The 18,830-nt window shown below is 34.8% G+C and overlaps 1 protein-coding gene across 6 annotated transcripts in view; it reads left to right on the forward strand.

The window, feature by feature from the left end:
* Nucleotides 1-18,830, forward strand: part of LOC114325319 (coiled-coil domain-containing protein AGAP005037-like) — a 250,810-nt gene that overhangs the window by 133,604 nt on the left and 98,376 nt on the right. For all 6 annotated transcript variants that reach the window (XM_050654050.1, XM_050654052.1, XM_050654049.1 and 3 more), the window contains 2 exons: nt 3,423-3,695; nt 18,300-18,516. In XM_050654050.1, the coding sequence (XP_050510007.1) occupies nt 3,423-3,695; nt 18,300-18,516 (490 nt within the window). The remainder of the gene's footprint in view (nt 1-3,422; nt 3,696-18,299; nt 18,517-18,830) is intronic.

Consider the following 18,830-nt stretch of genomic DNA (forward strand, 5'->3'; position numbering starts at 1 on the left):
ATCAGGGATAGTAAGCATAGCCAGGGGGCAAGTTGCCGTTAGGCAAAAGAAGTATAGGACGCCCAAGGAAAAGATGGAACGAAAATTTAGGGGTAGAAAAAAGGCACCGTTGGAGAAAAACAAGCAGTACTGCTTATATAAAAGAAAAAGAAGAAGAAGAAGAATAAAAATAAGAAAGTTTCATTATCTGGAACATGTAATGAGGGGACCGTGACATGAAAAACTATAGATGGAAATATAAGAGGAGAATGGAGTATAGGAAGAAGGAGAGTGTCATGGTTAAAAAATTTACGGGACCGGTTAAACGCAGTTCAATAGAACTCTTAAATAGAGTAAAGACAGTGATAATGATATCCATCCTCCGATTAGGAGAGGGCACTTAAAGAAGAAGAATATCAAGAAAGCATAAAAAGAAGAATTAAGGTCTCAGCGTGTAAGAGAACTGACGCGTATAGAAACCAACAAAGACATATGATAAAGCAAATGAGTAACAGGGTCAAATATTGAGGGGAGAAATTCGAAAAAAGAAGAAAAGAATGGATATTTGGCACTGTATTATTTTCACAAAAATTTTCAAAAAAGACTGGTCACTAAGTTAGATTTTAGTATGATACAATTGATCCAAAAAAGGCATAACCCAGACATCCAAAGTGAAAGTTATTCTCCAACGCCAAATTGTTCTATATGGTCCACATAATGTTCAGAAAAAAGTCACACCATTTCGAGCGTCGGGTTTGTCGGGGAGAGGGGGAAGAAATTGGTAAATTCGTAGTTTTTTACTAAACTATGCGGTTTAGCATGAACAACTTTCTATACAAATATGTTCTACATTAAATTTTAAACAAAAAAGGCCCTATGCATCATCCTTCTAAATTGAACGCTTCCAAAGTTACGGAGGTAGTATAGTATAATTGGTCCAAAAAAGACCTAACCCAGACATTTAAAGTAAAAGTTTTCCTCCAACACCAAATTGTTCTATATGGTCCACATATTGTTCAGTACAAAGTTATACCATTTTGAGCGTCCAATTTGGGGGGGGGGAGATGGGGAAGAAGTCGGTAAATTAGTAGTTTTTTTACGTTTTTCGTCAATATTTCTAAAACTATGCTTTAGCGTAAACAATGTTCTATACAAAAATGTTCTACATAAAATTTAAAACCAAAAAGGTCCTATGTATAATTCTTATACAATTAACGGTTCCAGAGTTACGGAGGGTGAAAAGTGGAGGTTTTAGATACTTTTTATATTTTTAGGGCAATTGATGATGATTTTGGGTGGTGAGGTTGACGTTTCTTCAAGGGCTTATCACTAACATACCATCTGCCACTGAAATAGCAAATTTTATTTACAAAACACAATTTTGTTAAAGAAAATTTCTTTCGTCAGTAATAATATTATAAATTCTCCAAAAAATATAAAAAGTATCGAAAACCTCCAACTTTCACCCTCCGTAACTCTGGAACCGTTAATTTTATAACAATTATGTATAGGACCTTTTTTGTTTTAAATTTTATGTAGAATATTTTTGTATAGAACACTGTTTATGTTAAAACGTAGTTTTAGAAATATTGACCAAAAACGTAAAAAAACTACTAATTTACCGACTTCTCCTCCATCTTCCCCCAAACCAGACGCCCAAAATGGTGTAACTTTTACTGAACAATATTTGGACCATATAGAATAATTTGGTGTTGGAGGAAAACTTTTACTTTGGATGTTTGGGTTAGGCTTTATTTTGGACCAATTATACTCTACCTCCGTAAGTTTGGAACCGTTCATTTAGAAGGTTTATGCATAGAGCCTTTTTTGTTTCAAATTTAATGTAGAACATGTTTGTATGGAAGTTTGTTCATGCTAAACCGCATAGTTTTAGAAAAAGATGTAAAAACTACGAATTTACCGGTTTTACCCCCCTCTCTCCCAAACTCGACGCTCAAAATGGTGCGACTTTTTTCTGAACAATATGTGGACCATCTAGAACAATTTGGTGTTGGAGGATCACTTTCACTTTGGATGTCTGTGTTTGGGTGTAGTTATACCATACTACTTCTATCAGCCTAGAGAACAAGCTGGATTTAGAAAGGGGGATAGTAATAACGACCACTTACTAGTAATAAAAAACCCTATAGAGAAGTCTGCGGAATACAACAAACCATTGGCACTGATATTCGTGGACTGCGAGAAAACATTCGATACCATAAGCCAGCATAAAATGTTAAAAGCATTGACAGAATGCCGAATAGGCGATCGCTACACTAATATGATCAAATATATCTACCAAAATGCACCGGCTAGCGTAAGACTATCAGAAGAAGAAACAAATAAATTCTATATACAGCCAGGAGCACAGCAAGGAGACACCGTCTCACCAAAACTATTCACAACGCTTTTAGAACACACCTGTAATCCGACCTGTAAAGAAGGTCAATTTGAACGAATGTGGTATCTACATAAGTCATAAATGGAGAGAAGCTCAGTCATTTGAGATTCGCAGAGGATATCGTCCTTATAGACGATCGTATGGATGATGCAATAATAATGCTGAAAAAGTTATACCACACTTCCTTAGAGGTCGGACTAAATATTAACATGAACAAGACGCAAATAATGACTAGTCTGGTGCTAAATCGCAATATTGTTGTTGATGGAAAGGATATTGAGCAAACTGCTTGGGACACGAAATTCGGTTATGCAGAGATAACAGACATGTGAGCTACCATCCCTATTTAAATCGGACTTACCCATATGACTCAAAAGGAAATTCATTTACTAGTGTGTGTCATCTGTACTGAAGTATGGAGTGGAAACATTAACACCTACAAAAAAGGTAGTGAACAAGATTCGCGTAACTCAGAGGGCTATGGAGCGCCAGATATTGGGTGTCTCCTTGAGAGACCGAATCCCAAACGAAGAAATACGGCGTAGGACAAAAACAAAGACGATGTCGAAATAATTGAGCCTTTAAAGTGGAACTGGGCAGAACACGTCACCAGATTATCAGACAACCGATGGAAAACGCATTGTCGAATGGAGGCCACGAAAAGAAGCACTGCGGAACAGAGGACGCCCACTAACCAGACGTATCGACGATTTGAAGCGTGTTGTTAGTAACTAGATGCAAGCCGCACAAGACAGAGACAGATGCAAAGAGCTAAGGGAGACCTGTGTCTGGCAGTGGACGCATACAGGTTGATGATGATGATAATATTGAAGTCATTATATAAAAATAATACTTAAAATAAATATTAAAAGCTCTCCATATTATTAGGTATATATCACAATTTGTGATTTTGAAACTCTATTAAATTACAATAAAATTAAAATCAAATATTTCATATTAATAAAATTGATACTTAATACTAGCTTGTGCTTTTTGTTTAGCAAATAAAAAAAAAATAAAAAAAATTAAATATTTTTTTTAGAACGGGACAGATTAAAGCCAGCACCACCGGGAAAATCTACATCCTTATCTCCAAGTTACGACAGCAGAATATACAGAGATCTACAACTTACACCCGAAATGTACAATCAACTGAGAGGTCTTCAGAAAAAGGCGAAAGATTTGAGAGCTGAAGTTAGGAATTTAAGAAGAATGTCCCAAGCCCAAGCTCATTCTGTGAAGGAAACCATTAGGGATACTTTTATTAAAATTAGAGCTATGCTCATGGCTGGTGGGGAACAGGTTTGGCAAGCAGGTGAGTAGTTTTAGTATTTATATAAATTTTATAGTACAAAAAATTATCGCGTTAATGATGGAATTATAATACAGGCATCATAAATCAATTCTCTCTCTTCAATTCTGACCCCCCGGAGGGAGTGTAGTGGTCGACGTGATATCGTGTATTGTCCGTCTCCAAAGATCTCTGTCTCTGGTCATTTCTTTTAACTCATGCGTAGGTCTTTTGCATATTCCTGTAATTTGATCAATCCATCTTGTTGGAGATCTTCCTCGTGATCTTCGGCCTTCCACCTTTCCTTGTATAATGAGCCTTTCCATGTTTTCTGTGTTTGCTCTCATAACATGTCCAAAGTATTTTAATTATTGGAGATGGATTTTACTGGAGAGTCGTTAGCTAACTTTTAGCTCTCTTAAAATTGAATTATTTGTTCTATGCTAGGTCCAAGGAATTCGTAGCATTCGTCTCCAACAGAACATTTCAGTGGCGTCTATCTTTCTTCTTTCCGAATTTCTCAGGGTCCAAGATTCACATCCGTAGGTCAGTCTTGGGAATATTAAGCAGTTGATCAACCTCATCTTTAACGCTCTTGAAATTTGACAGTCCTTCCATATTGTGGTCATTTTTGCTGTGGCGACTTTTGCTAGATCACATCTACGTTTTATTTCTTCCTGTAGTGACCTTGTGTTTGTGATTAATGGTCCCAGATATAAATATGAACTCACCACCTCAAACCGATCAATTGTGGATATGTGTGGATCATTGTTATGTAGTCAATCCACTATCATGATCTTTGTCTTTGATATGTTTAATTGCAGACCAAATATTTGACTTTCTTTTTCAACCAGTCGTATAAGATCAGTTAGCTCGGCTTCACTATTTACAAGAAGGGCTATGTCATCTGCGAAACGTAGGTTGTTTATTTTATGACCATTTATTGAGATACCTTTTTCCCATCCTTCAAGTGCTCTTTTCATAATATGCTCTCCATATATATTAAATAATTGTGGAGATAGTATACATCCCTGTCTGACACCCCGTTCTAGATGAAATTCGTTTGAAAGTGTGTCAAGAACTTTAACTGATCCAGTAGTGTGTTCGTATAGTTCGGTTATAAGCGAAATAAGGTGTTGGGGTACGCCTACTTCTTTTAGTATTCACCATAAGTGTCTCCAATTGACCCTGTCGAACGCCTTACGATAATCTATAAAGCATATGTACAGTAGAATATTGAATTCCCTAGATTTTTTGATTATCTGTCTTATATTCAACAGGTGTTCTCGAGTACCTCTACCTTTGGTAAATCCAGTTTGCTCTTGTGGAATTTCTCTTTGAAGGAATGCTTTTAGTCTCTCATTGATTATAGTAGCATTATTTTACTGGCATGTGATATGAGAGAAATAGTTCTATAATTGTCGCACTTATGGAAGCTGCCTTTTTATGAATTGTTGTTATTGTAGATTTTGTCCAGTCTTCAGGCCATTGTTTAGAATGCCATATTTGGTTACAGAGTAGATGAAGTAATTGTACGCCAGTTTCTTCTGTTGCTTTGAGCATTTCTGCTGTTACCATATCTGGACCTGGTGCTTTATTATATTTGAGCTTAATGATCGCGAGTCTTACTTTATTTTCAAGTATATCAGGTTATTCTTGTACCTCGTCAGAGATTTGGTTAACAGGTTCTTGGCGTTGATCATCTTTATATAGGTCCCTGCAATACGATCTCCATGTCTCTGCTATATCTTCTCTGTTTGTTCTCAGAGTTCCAGTGTTGTCTTCAATGGCCCAAGTTCTTACTTTGAAGTCTCTTGTTAAGTAGCGTATTTTTCTAAATAGATCTCTCGTCTGATTATTCTGATCATGTCTCTCAATTTCTTTGCATATACTTTGATAGTACAGTTTTTTTATCTGCCTTGCATCTTCGTTTTATTTCTTTATTGAGGTTTCTTAAACTAGCTTTTTCCCTTTCACTATGCACACCACTTTGACAAAGATTTCTTCTATTCTCAATGCTTTGAAAGGTTTCATATGTTATCCAGTGTTTCCGTTTCACAGGATTATTTATCTTTGGATGATCAATTGGTGTTGTTACACAATGTTTAAAAGTCTCCCATATTTCTTGTGATGTTCCGTTACGAATAGAGGGCATTATTTTATGTACTTCCTGGAGAAGGTCGTCCTGCTTTCTTAGTTCTATCCTATTTGTCTCTTTCCTAAAGTTTAAGCTTTACTTTAACTACGAGTAGAGTATGATCGAATCCGCATATCGCCCCTGGATATGATCTGACTGTTTGAATTGACGATCTCCAGCGAATATTGGTAAATCAATTGCAACTATCATAAAAACAAATTAACTAATTTTTAACATAATTTTAAAAATAATAAAACTGTTACAGTAATATAAGCTTGGCACAGTAAAAATCTAAAGGATAAGTAAATAAAGTCCATTCATTAATTAAGTATTAGAGTCCCTAAGGATTATAGCTAACGCCATGCCGCATGCCTTTCAAAATCCTATTCTTGGTTAAGGTTTACTCCTCTGTCATTTATAGCTTGCTGCGTGTCTTTGCTGCTATCGTGACTCTTTTCCATTTCTTCCTGTCTTTGCACTGAACTTTCCAGTGTTTACCATTCATTGCTTATATTATGTCTTCTTCTATATCATACAGCCATCTTCTAGGTATTCCTTCACACCTGGGACATCGTGGTGTCCAGTTAGTTATCCTTCTCAACATGTCTGAGTGTGGGCGTCCCTGTAATATGTCCTATTCATTCTAAGCGAACATATTTTATGTGTCTCACTATATTTTCTCTCTTTAATTCTTCTTCAATTTCGGCGTTTGTTTTCATTCTTATTTCTGCCTCTCTTGTTATATTGTGACATAGTGTAGTTCTCATTATTTTTTTTTCAAATTTCAAAAGGCTATCTCCCTCTTTCTTGTTAATCGTCGTTGTTTCCATTCCATATGTAACAACAGGTATTATTATGTAGGTTCATGTATGTTCTCTTACTTAGTGTCTTGCTTCTCAGTAGATTTCTATTCATTCCGTATGTTTTTTGCTTTTCAGAATTCTTTCCTCTGTTCTCTCTTTTCCGGTTTCCCCTATTGTTACTCCAAACTAGCTAAAGGTCGATACAGTTTAAAATTTTTGGTTCTGTGTTATTAGATATTCTGAGTTGTGTCGCCTTTCCCTATCGTCATGTATTTTGTTTTGTGTTGGTTTTTCTCTAGCCCTATTCTCTTCGCTTCCTTATTTAATTTTTCAACTGCTTTTATAAGTGCCATCTTCGTCTTCGCTATGATGACTAGCTCGTCTGCATATGCTGTTAGTTGAAATTGATCCGTAATAATGTTTTTGTTTGCAAAGTTTGTCCTCCTTATTATTACTTCCAATATCAGGTTAAATAGTGTCCGGCAGATAGCGTCACCTTGTTTCACGCCTTTGTTTACATTGATCTCCTTAGAAGTTTTTTTGTTGAAACTGATCCTTGCTGTGGTATTCTTTACTACTCACTGATGCATATGACTTCATTTTTCTGGGATTCCAAGATTCTCTAGCGCCTCTCCTCCATCATTTTCATCCGATTAACTGTATCAAAAGCGCTTTTAAATCCATGAATATTAGGTGAATTTCTGTTAAATTAAGTTAAAAGTTATAATTAAGTTAATAGTCTAGGCGCCAAATAGAGGTCACCGTGTCCTTTTCAATTCTGATCGACAAACTCAACGGTTTCTTATGGACTTTTGGTTGCTGATTACGAATTTCGAGGGTGAATTTCGATCCGAGTGGTCAAAAAATTGTTATAAACAATTTAATTGTTTATAAATTGTTTATAAGGCTCTGGCTCATAAACTAAAAGAGATAAAAAAAGTTTCAAATAAAATTTGTTCCTTAATAAAAAACTAAGAAAAAAACGTTTACTAAACTTAAATCCAACAATTAGAAGTTAAGATATTGTAAAATTAGTGCACAATGCAAATTGCAAATTGCAAAATAAGTATTTTTCGAAGCTTTATCGATCATAACTCGGCTTCTGCGCAAGCAAATTAGCCTTAGAAGGTCTCATTTGAAAGCTTAATTAATAGGCTTCCAAAAAAAGTTTGTTAAATTACTTGATCTTCATTTGTTTAAAGTTATACATGTTTGAAGTTATAATTTTCTTAAAAAAATTGTACATTAATTTGTTTATAAAGGTTTCAAGCAAATTTGAGCTCTAAACATTTATACTTCAATTATAAATAATGATAGAAGAACTCAAAAAGAACAATTTGAGCTTATGAAAATGTTCGTAAATTTATTTTTGGCCAAGATGTCGATATTTTAATGGCGCGCTATGAGGCGCAAGATTGGCTCACAGCGTAAAGGTTCACGCGCTAACTTCTCGATGCAAATTATAATTATGTATATATTGTATATATACGTTATCTCTTCATTTTTCATTTTTGAAGATCCTAACAAAATTTTATCATATGATTTTTATAATTAAATCATCATACTGTACCTCGTAATATCACCTTTCATTCTATTTAATTTGTCTTCTATTTTTTGTACTAAATGAGAAAAAAAAAACATTAAAAACTAATATTTCAGAAATACAACTACAAAGTAAGTTGATATTATTTATTATTACTATTTTTACACACATTTTCTTTCATACATCTGCATCGAGATATACAGAGAATCTCAGCTTTTTTACATCTGCATAAGTTCTTAGAGCTATTTTTACAGACACATGGTGGTACTAAATCTGATCTTGAAGGCATTAAAATTAAAACTTTTTGGGGCTTTTGAGTTCTAATATCTTGAGTTCTAATTGTTGGATTTAAGTTTAGTAAACGTTTTTTCTTCGTTTTTTACTAAGCAACAAATTTTATTTGAAATATTTTTTTATTTCTTTTAGTTTATGAGCCAGAGCCTTATAAACAATTTATAAACAATTAAATTGTTTATAACAATTTTTTGACCACTCGGATCGAAATTTGCCCTCGAAATTCGTAATCAGCAGCCAAAAATCCATAAGAAACCGTTGAGTTTGTCCATCAGAATTGGAAAGGACACGGTGACCCCTCTGGCGCCTAGACTATAAACTGAAAAATTATAAAATCCTAACCCAGTATTGCCTTTCCTCGCTCTTATAACTGCTTTCGTAAATCCAGTTATAAGTAGGTACTACTAATGAAGATGTAAGTAGTGTGGCGTATTAAATATTCTCTCATTCAACAAGCACAGCTTCTTCCAGTTCATCAAGATTTGTAGGTGGCACTGGATAACCTGAATATTTATCTTACAAAGTCCATTACTTTTATAGCAATGGGTGGTCGAGCGCTATCTTGCATAAAGGGTGAGCTGTTTATAAATAAATCAAACGCTATCACATGCTCTTCTTCGATATTCCCGGTAACAATTTGCATTTATTGATATTTGTAAACAGATTGATAGGAACAAGCGCTAACATGAATTGCTTCCTGAAGTATTACCGACGTACATCTTCTTCTTCATGTGCATCATACTTTAAAGACATTGACGATCATCATGGACCATTTTATTCTATGGTCAACAGTTCTGAAGAGTTCTATTGTTGTTTTTCCACTCCACCGCTTTAAATTTTTCAACCAGGACGTGAGTTCTCTCTCCGCGGTTCTCTTTTCCCTTCCACTTTCCCTTGTCCATATAGCACACAACGTCCGATGTACGTCCATATAACGTACATTTAAAGTCCAAACGTCCATGGACCAAAACTGGACGTACTATGTACGTACATTACGGGACGTCCATTGGACGTTTGATTTCAACGTACATTGGACATCCATTTGTGGTCCATGGATATTTTACACAAAACGAGACTATTACATTAAGTCCCAATACAAACTAAATGAGAATCTTCTTGACAACGTTGTCGCTCTTCGCGCTATCTGTCGTGAAAGGTAGTATTAGGCAGGTACTTTTAGGGGATTAGGAATACTGAAGGAGGGTTTATTTATGATAATTCACAGAATCGCAAACCTGCTTGTAATATACAACAACGGTACTGACTCTAAAAATAGTTTGGAACAGAAACAGAACAGAGATTAAACCTCTTTTAATGTGCATGCTTCCTAAGGCGTCATTATCTGAATCTCGTCTTTTACATCCTGTGATATATTTGTGTTTTCTGTTTATCGTGCAAGTGCAGTCGTGCATTAATGAAGTTCCTAGTTCCTATAATAAAGTATATATTATAATGAAGTTATAGTAAAGAGAAATAAAAAAGGTCTTTTGTGTAATATTTTTAAGTATAAGTTTAGTATTATAAGGAACTATTTCCTATAAAGGCTTTTTGCTATGTATTCACAAAATTATGGATACTAGATTGCTTTCTGAAAAGTGCCCTACAAATGTCTATAAGACGTACATTGAATGTACATAAGGTGTACACTGAAAGCTCCAATACAACGTACAATGTACGTTTGTAGCGGACGTTCTATGGACGTCCAATTTTGTGAACTCTGGACATTCGTTGGACGTCCATCGGATGTCCATTGTACCTTAGCGGGACGTCCATTGGACGTTCCAATGTACACATATGTACGTCCATTGGATGTCCATAAAACGTACTTGTGCTATCTGGGGTATAACTAGTAGTGTCAACTGATATGTTTCATTTCTTAGTATGTGACCTTAGTGTATTTTTTCCTTCGTAGTGTTGACTATTTCTTTTTCTTTTTTATCTTTCTTAATATTTTCGTGTTTGTTATGTAATGTTTCTATGATATTTTCCACATTCTGCGATAACACCATTTCCCAAAGCTAGCACGTCTTTTTTCAGTTGCATCCGTAATTCCCAGGCTTCAACTCCATATAAAAGGACAGAGAATACATAGCATCTCAATATTCTAGTTTCTAGTTCTAATTGCTATTCCCAGTTTTCCCTGGCCTAGTACTATTTTCATCTTATTGAAAGCCATCTTATGGCCATCTAAATGCGTCGTTTTAACGTATATTGTTTCGTCTTCAATCTTGTTCTTACTGAAAATCATAATATTGGTTATTTTATGTTCTGAGCCATTACATACTAGACCAGAAAGGATCTTTTTTTAGGTGGATGTGAGAGGTGACATTCGGATTTTTGCGGATAAAGTTAGGTGATAACTTCGTTATTTATTTTATTAGCGTATGGCTACATCACAGGTTCATATATATACATATATATATAAATTACAAACAACAGTAACTACAAAAATATTCTACAAACAAACATCTAGATTATAAATATATTCGATTGACTCTTTTGTAGCAACCAGGAAATCCGAAGGGTTGCCGTTATAGGATCTAATCGGGCATTCCTCTACCATGTGTTTTACTGTTTGCCTTTCGGCGCCGCAGTCGCAATTTGGTGATTGTATTTTTCCCCATCTGAAAAGTGAGTCGGAACATCTGCCACAGTTCGTCCTTATTCTATTGAGTGTGGTCCAAATTCGTCTCGGTTGGTTGAAGCCCTCAGGTTTGCTTGTAATACATGGCATGTTCCAGTTAGCTGGTCCAGCGTTATTCTCCCATTGTTCTCTCCACCGTTCAGTTACATTAAAGTTTTGATCTACTAGCCTTTTTGCTGTTTTTAGAGGCGGGTGTCTTGAACGAAGCCTATTTATGTCTCTGGCGGAAGTTCCGACATGGGAGCGGAGCTCAGGATCAGTATTGATTTTTGTAAATTCTCTGACAAGGGCATGTTCCCGGCGGATTGGTGGTGGAGCTATATGACTCAAAGCTGGTAACCAGTAAGTGGGCGTGGCCTTGATTGTGCCCGATATAGTTCGCATGGCTTGGTTGAGTTGGACATCAACACGGTGAGTATGTGGACTGTTTATCCATACTGGTGCACAGTATGCCGCTACGGGGTATACCAGTCCTAATGCTGTCGATCTAAGTGTGGGTGCTGAGGAGCCCCATGAAGTGCCGCAGAGCTTTTGCAGGATGTTGTTACGAGTTCGGAGTTTTGCAGCAGTCTTAGTAAGATGGTCTTTAAAGTTTAGCGTTCTGTCAAGTGTAACACCTAAGTATTTTGGGTGTTTATTATAGTTAAGGAGTCTGTCCTCAAAATGGATTTGAGGTTGATAGTTGGCCATCTTGTTGTTCAAATAGAAGCAGGACACTTCTGTCTTAGTTGGATTGGGTTGCAATCTCCATTTGCGGAAATAATTCCCTAGGGCATTTAAATCGTTTGTTAGAATGCGTTCAGTGACCTCGAATTCCTTATGACTTGCGGCAAGCGTCCAGTCGTCTGCGTATCCAAACTTTTTTGATGTGGTTTCTGGCATGTCTGCTATGTAGAGGCTGAAAAGCATGGGAGCCAGCACGGATCCTTGTGGAAGTCCATTATTCAGTTTTCTTTGGGTACTAGTCTTGTCTCCCAATATAATTTTAAAACATCTGTTGGATAGCATGGCGTTAATAACTTCAGTGGTCTTTCTGAATGGGATTATTCGCATTAATTTATACGCATTGCCCCTTGTCGCCACACAGTGTCGTAAGCAGCAGATAGATCGATGAAGACAGCGGTTGTTTTTAATTGCTTTTGAAAGTTTGATTCCACATAATTGGTCAGGGCGAGTACCTGGTCTGTGCAGCTGCGGTTTGGCCGAAATCCTGCCTGTTCCACTGGTAAATGTTGGAATATGGTTTTGCTGATTCTATTATACAACAGTCTTTCGAACAATTTGTACACCATACTTAAGAGTGCGATGGGGCGGTAGTTTTTCGGTGAATTATTACTTTTCCCTGGTTTTAAAATGGCGACGATTTTTGCATTTTTGAGTTGGTGGGGGACGTTTCCCGTTTGAAGGATGTCAGAAAATAATTTTGCGAGCCATTGCCTAGTGAATCTGCCGCTATGTTTGAGGAACTCAGCGTGAATGGCGTCGAAACCCGGCGCTTTTCCTGTTTTCATTTCATTTAGGGCTTGCGATATTTCTTCATGCGTAAATTGGTTGGAATATTCTGTTGAGTGTGCAAGACTAGATTTTATGGTTTTGAGGTCTTTTTTTACTTTAATTGTATGTAAACGATTTTGAGATGCTCTAGAGGTTGACACTATGTGCGTAGCTATTTGGTCTAGAGTTACTAGGTTGGTTTGGCGAGCGGGTGGGTTGCTACTTCCGAGTTTCCGTAGTAAGGACCAAGCTTGTCGACTTGACTTCTGAAAGTCTAGGTTTTCTACTGTCTGGGTCCATTTTTCACGCCTGGCAGGATCAATGCTGTGGAGTAGTTCGTCTGCAATCTCCTGCTTTCCATCTTCGCAATATTCTTCATACAGTTTTTCGCTCTGTTCTGTCCAACCAGGGATATATTCTTTGCGGTATCGTCTAGGGATTGTCGCTTTTGCTGAGGTAATTATTGCTCTTGTTAGTCTCCCGTAGTTCTGGCCTTTTGGTGGAATCCATCCTAGGCATTTGTCAAGGTTACTGGTGAAAGCAGACCAGTTAGCTTTCTTGAAGTTCCATCTGGGGCGTGGGAACGATCTTATAATCGGAATGCTGATACCGATCTTGATTAGGACGGGGCGATGTTGACTATGTGGAAAGTCGGGCATAACCCTTCGTGATGCTGCTAGCGGTTGGCCTTTGTTGTCAATGGTAACAAAACAGAGATCAGGGTTATATTCTCTCCTCCAAGCCGCAGATCTGAAAGTGCCTCTATCTTTGGCGTCGAATAGAAGGTGGGCACCATGTTCCTCTGCCCATTTCACAAGGGACGTGCCATTTCTGTCAGTGTCCGAGTATTTATAGTTACTTCGTTAATAATAATTGACTTATGCTCCTTCTCAAATATGCCCGGAACATTAATAAAAAAAATAAAATATTTAAAAATTTCTAAAAATTTAGTTTTTTTTTCTACTTTCTTTGCTTATAACTTTAAAACGATTCATTTTGGAACAAAGTCGTATAGGAATAAAACAGAGACAATTAAATTTTCTATCAGATACGATTGGTTAAAAATGCCTTAATTTAACACCCTTGCTGCAAAATAGCAATAAATATAAAATAAGGGGGCAAAATAAGCCTGTCCTTATTCAAAGTTTTTCCATCACTTAGGTTACACTTGGAACCTTCCTAATTCGCTTAGAAAATTTTTGTAATGTGCTAAAATCGTCCACTAAATTTCATTAAGAGTAAACAGTACCGATCAACAGGTAGCAACAAAATATTACTTGGGGAGATAGTATCATAAACTTTGGCAACAGTGGTAATCTTTAACATTATCTAAAATTAGTATTTTGACAATATCATTGTCGCGCTAAATGGAAGAAATAGAAAACGATTTTATTATTAATAAATAGATATTTATAAAAATAAACCAAAATGGGTGAAAATTTTATGTTAAGATAGGTATTTAGAAAAGTATTTGCATGAAATATCTAATAATAAAACAATATTAAATAATCATTTTTTATTGTGAAGCGAAACAAATTTCGATTTTCGCATAATTTTGGCACGGTTTTTAATGGACTTTTCTTGGAAGGTTTCACTTTATTTTTCGTTTGATTTACTTTTTCCATTTTGTTAAACTATTGATAATATTTGTAGAATAAAAAATCCTCTTAAAACTTTATATACTCGCATTAGAATTCGAAATATTTTTACGTAAAATATACTTACCTACCTACTTATAACCAAAACTCACAATTAACAACAATATATTCTTTCAAAGAGGCCAACAACTTATACAACAAAAAAGTATAATAAATTAACTATCAATAAACATTACTTTCCTATGAAACAACAAAAACGAATTCTTAAATTAACACACTACTGCACTGAACAGATATCGATAAAGATGACAGAACAGTGAAAATGACAGTGATAATTTCTCTATGTTGCCTAATTAGTTATTTAGTTATAATATGTTCGATTTCTTGTTAGAAATAAAACATTTTAGTAGTTCGAAGATTACACAAAATCTAGGCATGGGATAAAAAAGTTTATTTGAAGAAAGTTTTTTTTCTTCTTAATGGCGGTACAGGCTCCTTTTTTCAATATTCTAGTTAGTTATAGAGTAATTTCTACGTACTAACATATTTCTGAAATTGGGCACTGTACCGCCATTCTTTATTATAATACGAATATGTGTGCCAAATATCTCGACAATATTCAAAATTACAGCCGCAATCTTGGAACGCCTTTGTTGGTACCTGTTGATCGCTACTGTAGCCTCTTAAAATTGACTTACTAGATTTTGCATAATAATTTTGCAATCTAAACTTTTTTTAAAAAATTAAAATTTTTTAAAATCTTGCACAACCAAAACTAGAACATACAAAGATTTGTCAATTTTTTACATATAAAGAAGTAGTCCACCTATCTAATTCACTTTACAGAATTGAAATCGGATTATTTAAGCAGCCTCAGTAATGTTTTAAAGTTATAAACAATTTTTTGGCTTATAAACAAATTATGGGCCATTCCACGAACATACGCCTGTTTTGGATTACTTCGACAACGAATATTTTACTGTTAGTCCTGTCGCCAGGGGGGGTACAACGGCCTCGTTAATTCAGATGGACTTACCCAAGTTTTTTTTATGTATTTTGACCCGTAGAACACGAATTTTTTGGGTAACAGTTGATCCGGATGTCGATAAGATTGTTATAGACCAAGAACTTGAGGAATCAAATAACAGCGATTTTTGGCAAAACAAAACAATATTTTGTATTTTTTGGGTCATTTTAAGCAAAAAATATTTCTACAAGTTTTTTAGTAGGATGCACAGTTTTCGAGATAAACGCGGTTGAACTTTCAAAAAATCGAAAAACTGCAATTTTTAAACCCGAATAACTTTTGATTAAAAAATAAAATAGCAATTCTGCTTAGCGCCTTTGAAAGTTCAAGTCAAATTATGTCGGTTTTGATTATTTGCATTGCTAAAAATTTATTGTGTTATTGTTAAACAAAGCTACAAACAACTAGTGCGTGAGTGATGTTTCTATGATTTCTCATTTAAAATCGAACGAGTAGGTAGAATAGGTACTAGTGCAATCAAGACTATTTCTACGTTACATGCGGTAAAACGCATGTAAAAGCACGGGAAACCCTACGTGTTTATAGCTTTGTTAAACAATAAAAAAATAAATTTTTACCAATGCAAATAATCAAAACCGATATAATTTGACTTAAACTTTCAAATGCGGTAAGCAGACTTGCTATTTTATTTTTTAATCAAAAGTTATTCGGGTTCAGAAATTGCAATTTTTCGATTTTTTTAAAGTTCAACCGCGTTTATCTCGAAAACTGTGCATCCTACGAAAAAACTTGTAGAAATATTTTTTACTTAAAATGGCCCAAAAAATACAAAATATTGTTTTGTTTTGCCAAAAATCGCTGTTATTTGATTCCTCAAGTTCTTGGTCTATAACAATCTTATCGACATCCGGATCAACTGTTACCCAAAAAATTCGTGTTCTACGGGTCAAAATACATAAAAAAAACTTGAGTAAGTCCATCTGAATTAACGAGGCCGTTGTACCCCCCCTGGCGACAGGACTATGTGCAACATAAGAAGTACGAAAGTAAATGGCGCTAATACTTATTCTAATAAACAACAATGTAATTTGCAATTTACTTTCGTTCTTCTTATTTTGCACAGTAAAATATTCGTTGTCGAAGTAATCCAAAACAGGCGTATGTTCGTGGAATAGGGTATAGTGCTGTGTCCAGGAGGGGGTGCTACGGGCTCCTTTATTTAGATGGACTCACCCAAGTTTTTTTATGTATTTTGACCCGTAGAACACGAATTTTTTGGGTAACAGTTGATCCGGATGTCGATAAGATTGTTATAAACAAAGAACTTGAGGAATTATATAACATCGATTTTTCGCAAAATAAAACATTTTTTTGTATTTCTTGGGTAATTCTAAGCAAAAAATATTCTGACAAGTTTTTTCATAGGATGCATAGTTTTCGAGATAAACGCGGTGGAACATTCAAAAAATCGAAAAATTTCAATTTTTGAACGAGAATACCTTTTGAATAAAAAATAAAATAGCAATTCTGCTGACAGCATTTAAACGTTTCAGTCAAATTATACCGGTTATAATTATTTGCATTGCTAAAAATTAATTTTTTTATTATTAAACAAAGCTATTTGTTTATAAGCCAAAATTTTTTTTATAATTTTAAAACATTGCTGAGACCCCTTAAATAATCCGATTTTAATTCTGTAAAGTGTATTAGATAGCTAGAGCACCTCTTTATATGTAAAAAAATTAACCAACTTCTAAATGGTCTACTTTTTGTTCAGAAAGATATTAAAAAATTTAAACTTTTTAAAAACATTTATATTGCGAATTTATTATTCAAAATCTATTAAGTCGATTTTAATGAAATTTGGTAGACCATTTAAGTAAGTTATAAGAATTTTCTAAGCGAATTACTAAGGGTCTAAGTGCCACCAAAGTGGTTAAGAAACATTGAATAACAACAGGCGTATTTTGCCCCCTTATTTTGTATTTATTGCTATATTGCAGAAAAGGTAATACCTTAAGACATTTTTGACCAGTCGTATATCATACAAAATTCAATTATCTTTTTTTTTATTTCTGTACGACTTTGTTCCAAAACAAACCGTTTTAAAGTTATAAGCAAAGAAAGCAGAAATCGATGTTTTTCGAAATTTTTAAATATTTTAATTTTTTTATTAATTTTCCATGCATATTTGAAAAGGAGCATAAGTCAATTATTATTACTGAAGGTGTCACCTAACTTTATCTGCAAAAATCCGAATGCCACCTCTCACATCCAAAAATACACGTTTTTTACAGATTAGTCCTGGTCTATACGTCTCGCAGTACTGCGTAGTACGATCAACGCAAAGCAGCCCTTCGCTGCTATCCGCAAGGAGTATTGTATCGCCTGCATATCTGAGATTATTCACTAATGTTCCGTTAATTGATATGCCTAAATTGATGTCTTCTAGTGCATCTTTATACATTTCCTCTGAGCACATATTAAAGAGTAGAGGGGATAGTACACATCATTGTCACATTTCTTATTGTAATCTCTTTAGATTTTTGTTGGTCTACTCGAGTTATGGCTTTCTGATATCGGTATAAACGATTCTTACGTCCTGATAATCTATTTCTGTGTTTCATAATATGTTTGCAAGCCTTTTGTGTTGTATTTTGTCGAAGGCTTTCTCAAAATCAACCAGACATGAATACGTCACAGTTGACATCTCGACACCGTTCCGTGAGTAATCGTATAGTAAACAATGTCTCTATAGTGCCAAAACTTTTTCTAAATCCCTGTTCTGCTATTTGGTCTAGTTTTTTGTAGACACGTTCATAGATCACTGGCAAGAATACTTTTAAAACATGGTTCCTCAAACTCATCGCTTTTTTTTTACTCACATTTCATTGCGTTGGGTTTTTGGTATTAGTATGAATTCAAATATTAGCTATTCTTCAGTATAGTAAACTTCGTTGAATAATAATTATTGCACACTTTATTGCACTATTATTTTCTGCATTTTCTTTACCGTGTCTGTGATTAAAACTATATCATCAGCGTATAAAATCAAAATGTCAAAGAATCAAAATTTGATATTGTTGTATAAATATTTTAAAGGTTACAAGCTATTCTTATTTTTTAGGCATGGACCAAGAGCGCGTAAGACTTACCAGAGAAGAAGATTTGTATAAACAGGAAATGTTAAGATTGGAAAAAGACCTTAGTGATTTAGAATCGACAGTAGAGGAGCTCCGAGGGAACGTAATTAATAGAAAAACGAGAGTCAATATGTCAGATGTGGAAAATATGGCCTTAGTATTAAGTAAAAGTTCAAAAACAGTTGCTGATCTTAAATTAAGGTAGGTGATAAAACTGAAAAATGGCTATCTACTTTTATCAGGCATTTTTAATATAAATAGTTTTACCTGCATTAATAAACAATATGTATTCTAGATTGGACTAGTGATTCTTAATATATTTGCTTTATCTTATCCTTTTTTTACTTGTTTTGTTTTATTTTTGTCTGTTAATTCTGAAGTCTTTTTCATATGTCGAAATCAAATAATTACGTTAAGTATATACCCGTTTTGTATCATCTCAAAGCTTATTGTATTTGCTGTTATAAGCATGCATTTTGTCTTTTTTGGGAAAATTAACATGTTAAATTTTCTGG

Source organism: Diabrotica virgifera, chromosome 6 (genome assembly GCF_917563875.1).
Source record: "Diabrotica virgifera virgifera chromosome 6, PGI_DIABVI_V3a".
Taxonomy (NCBI): Eukaryota; Metazoa; Arthropoda; class Insecta; order Coleoptera; family Chrysomelidae; genus Diabrotica; species Diabrotica virgifera.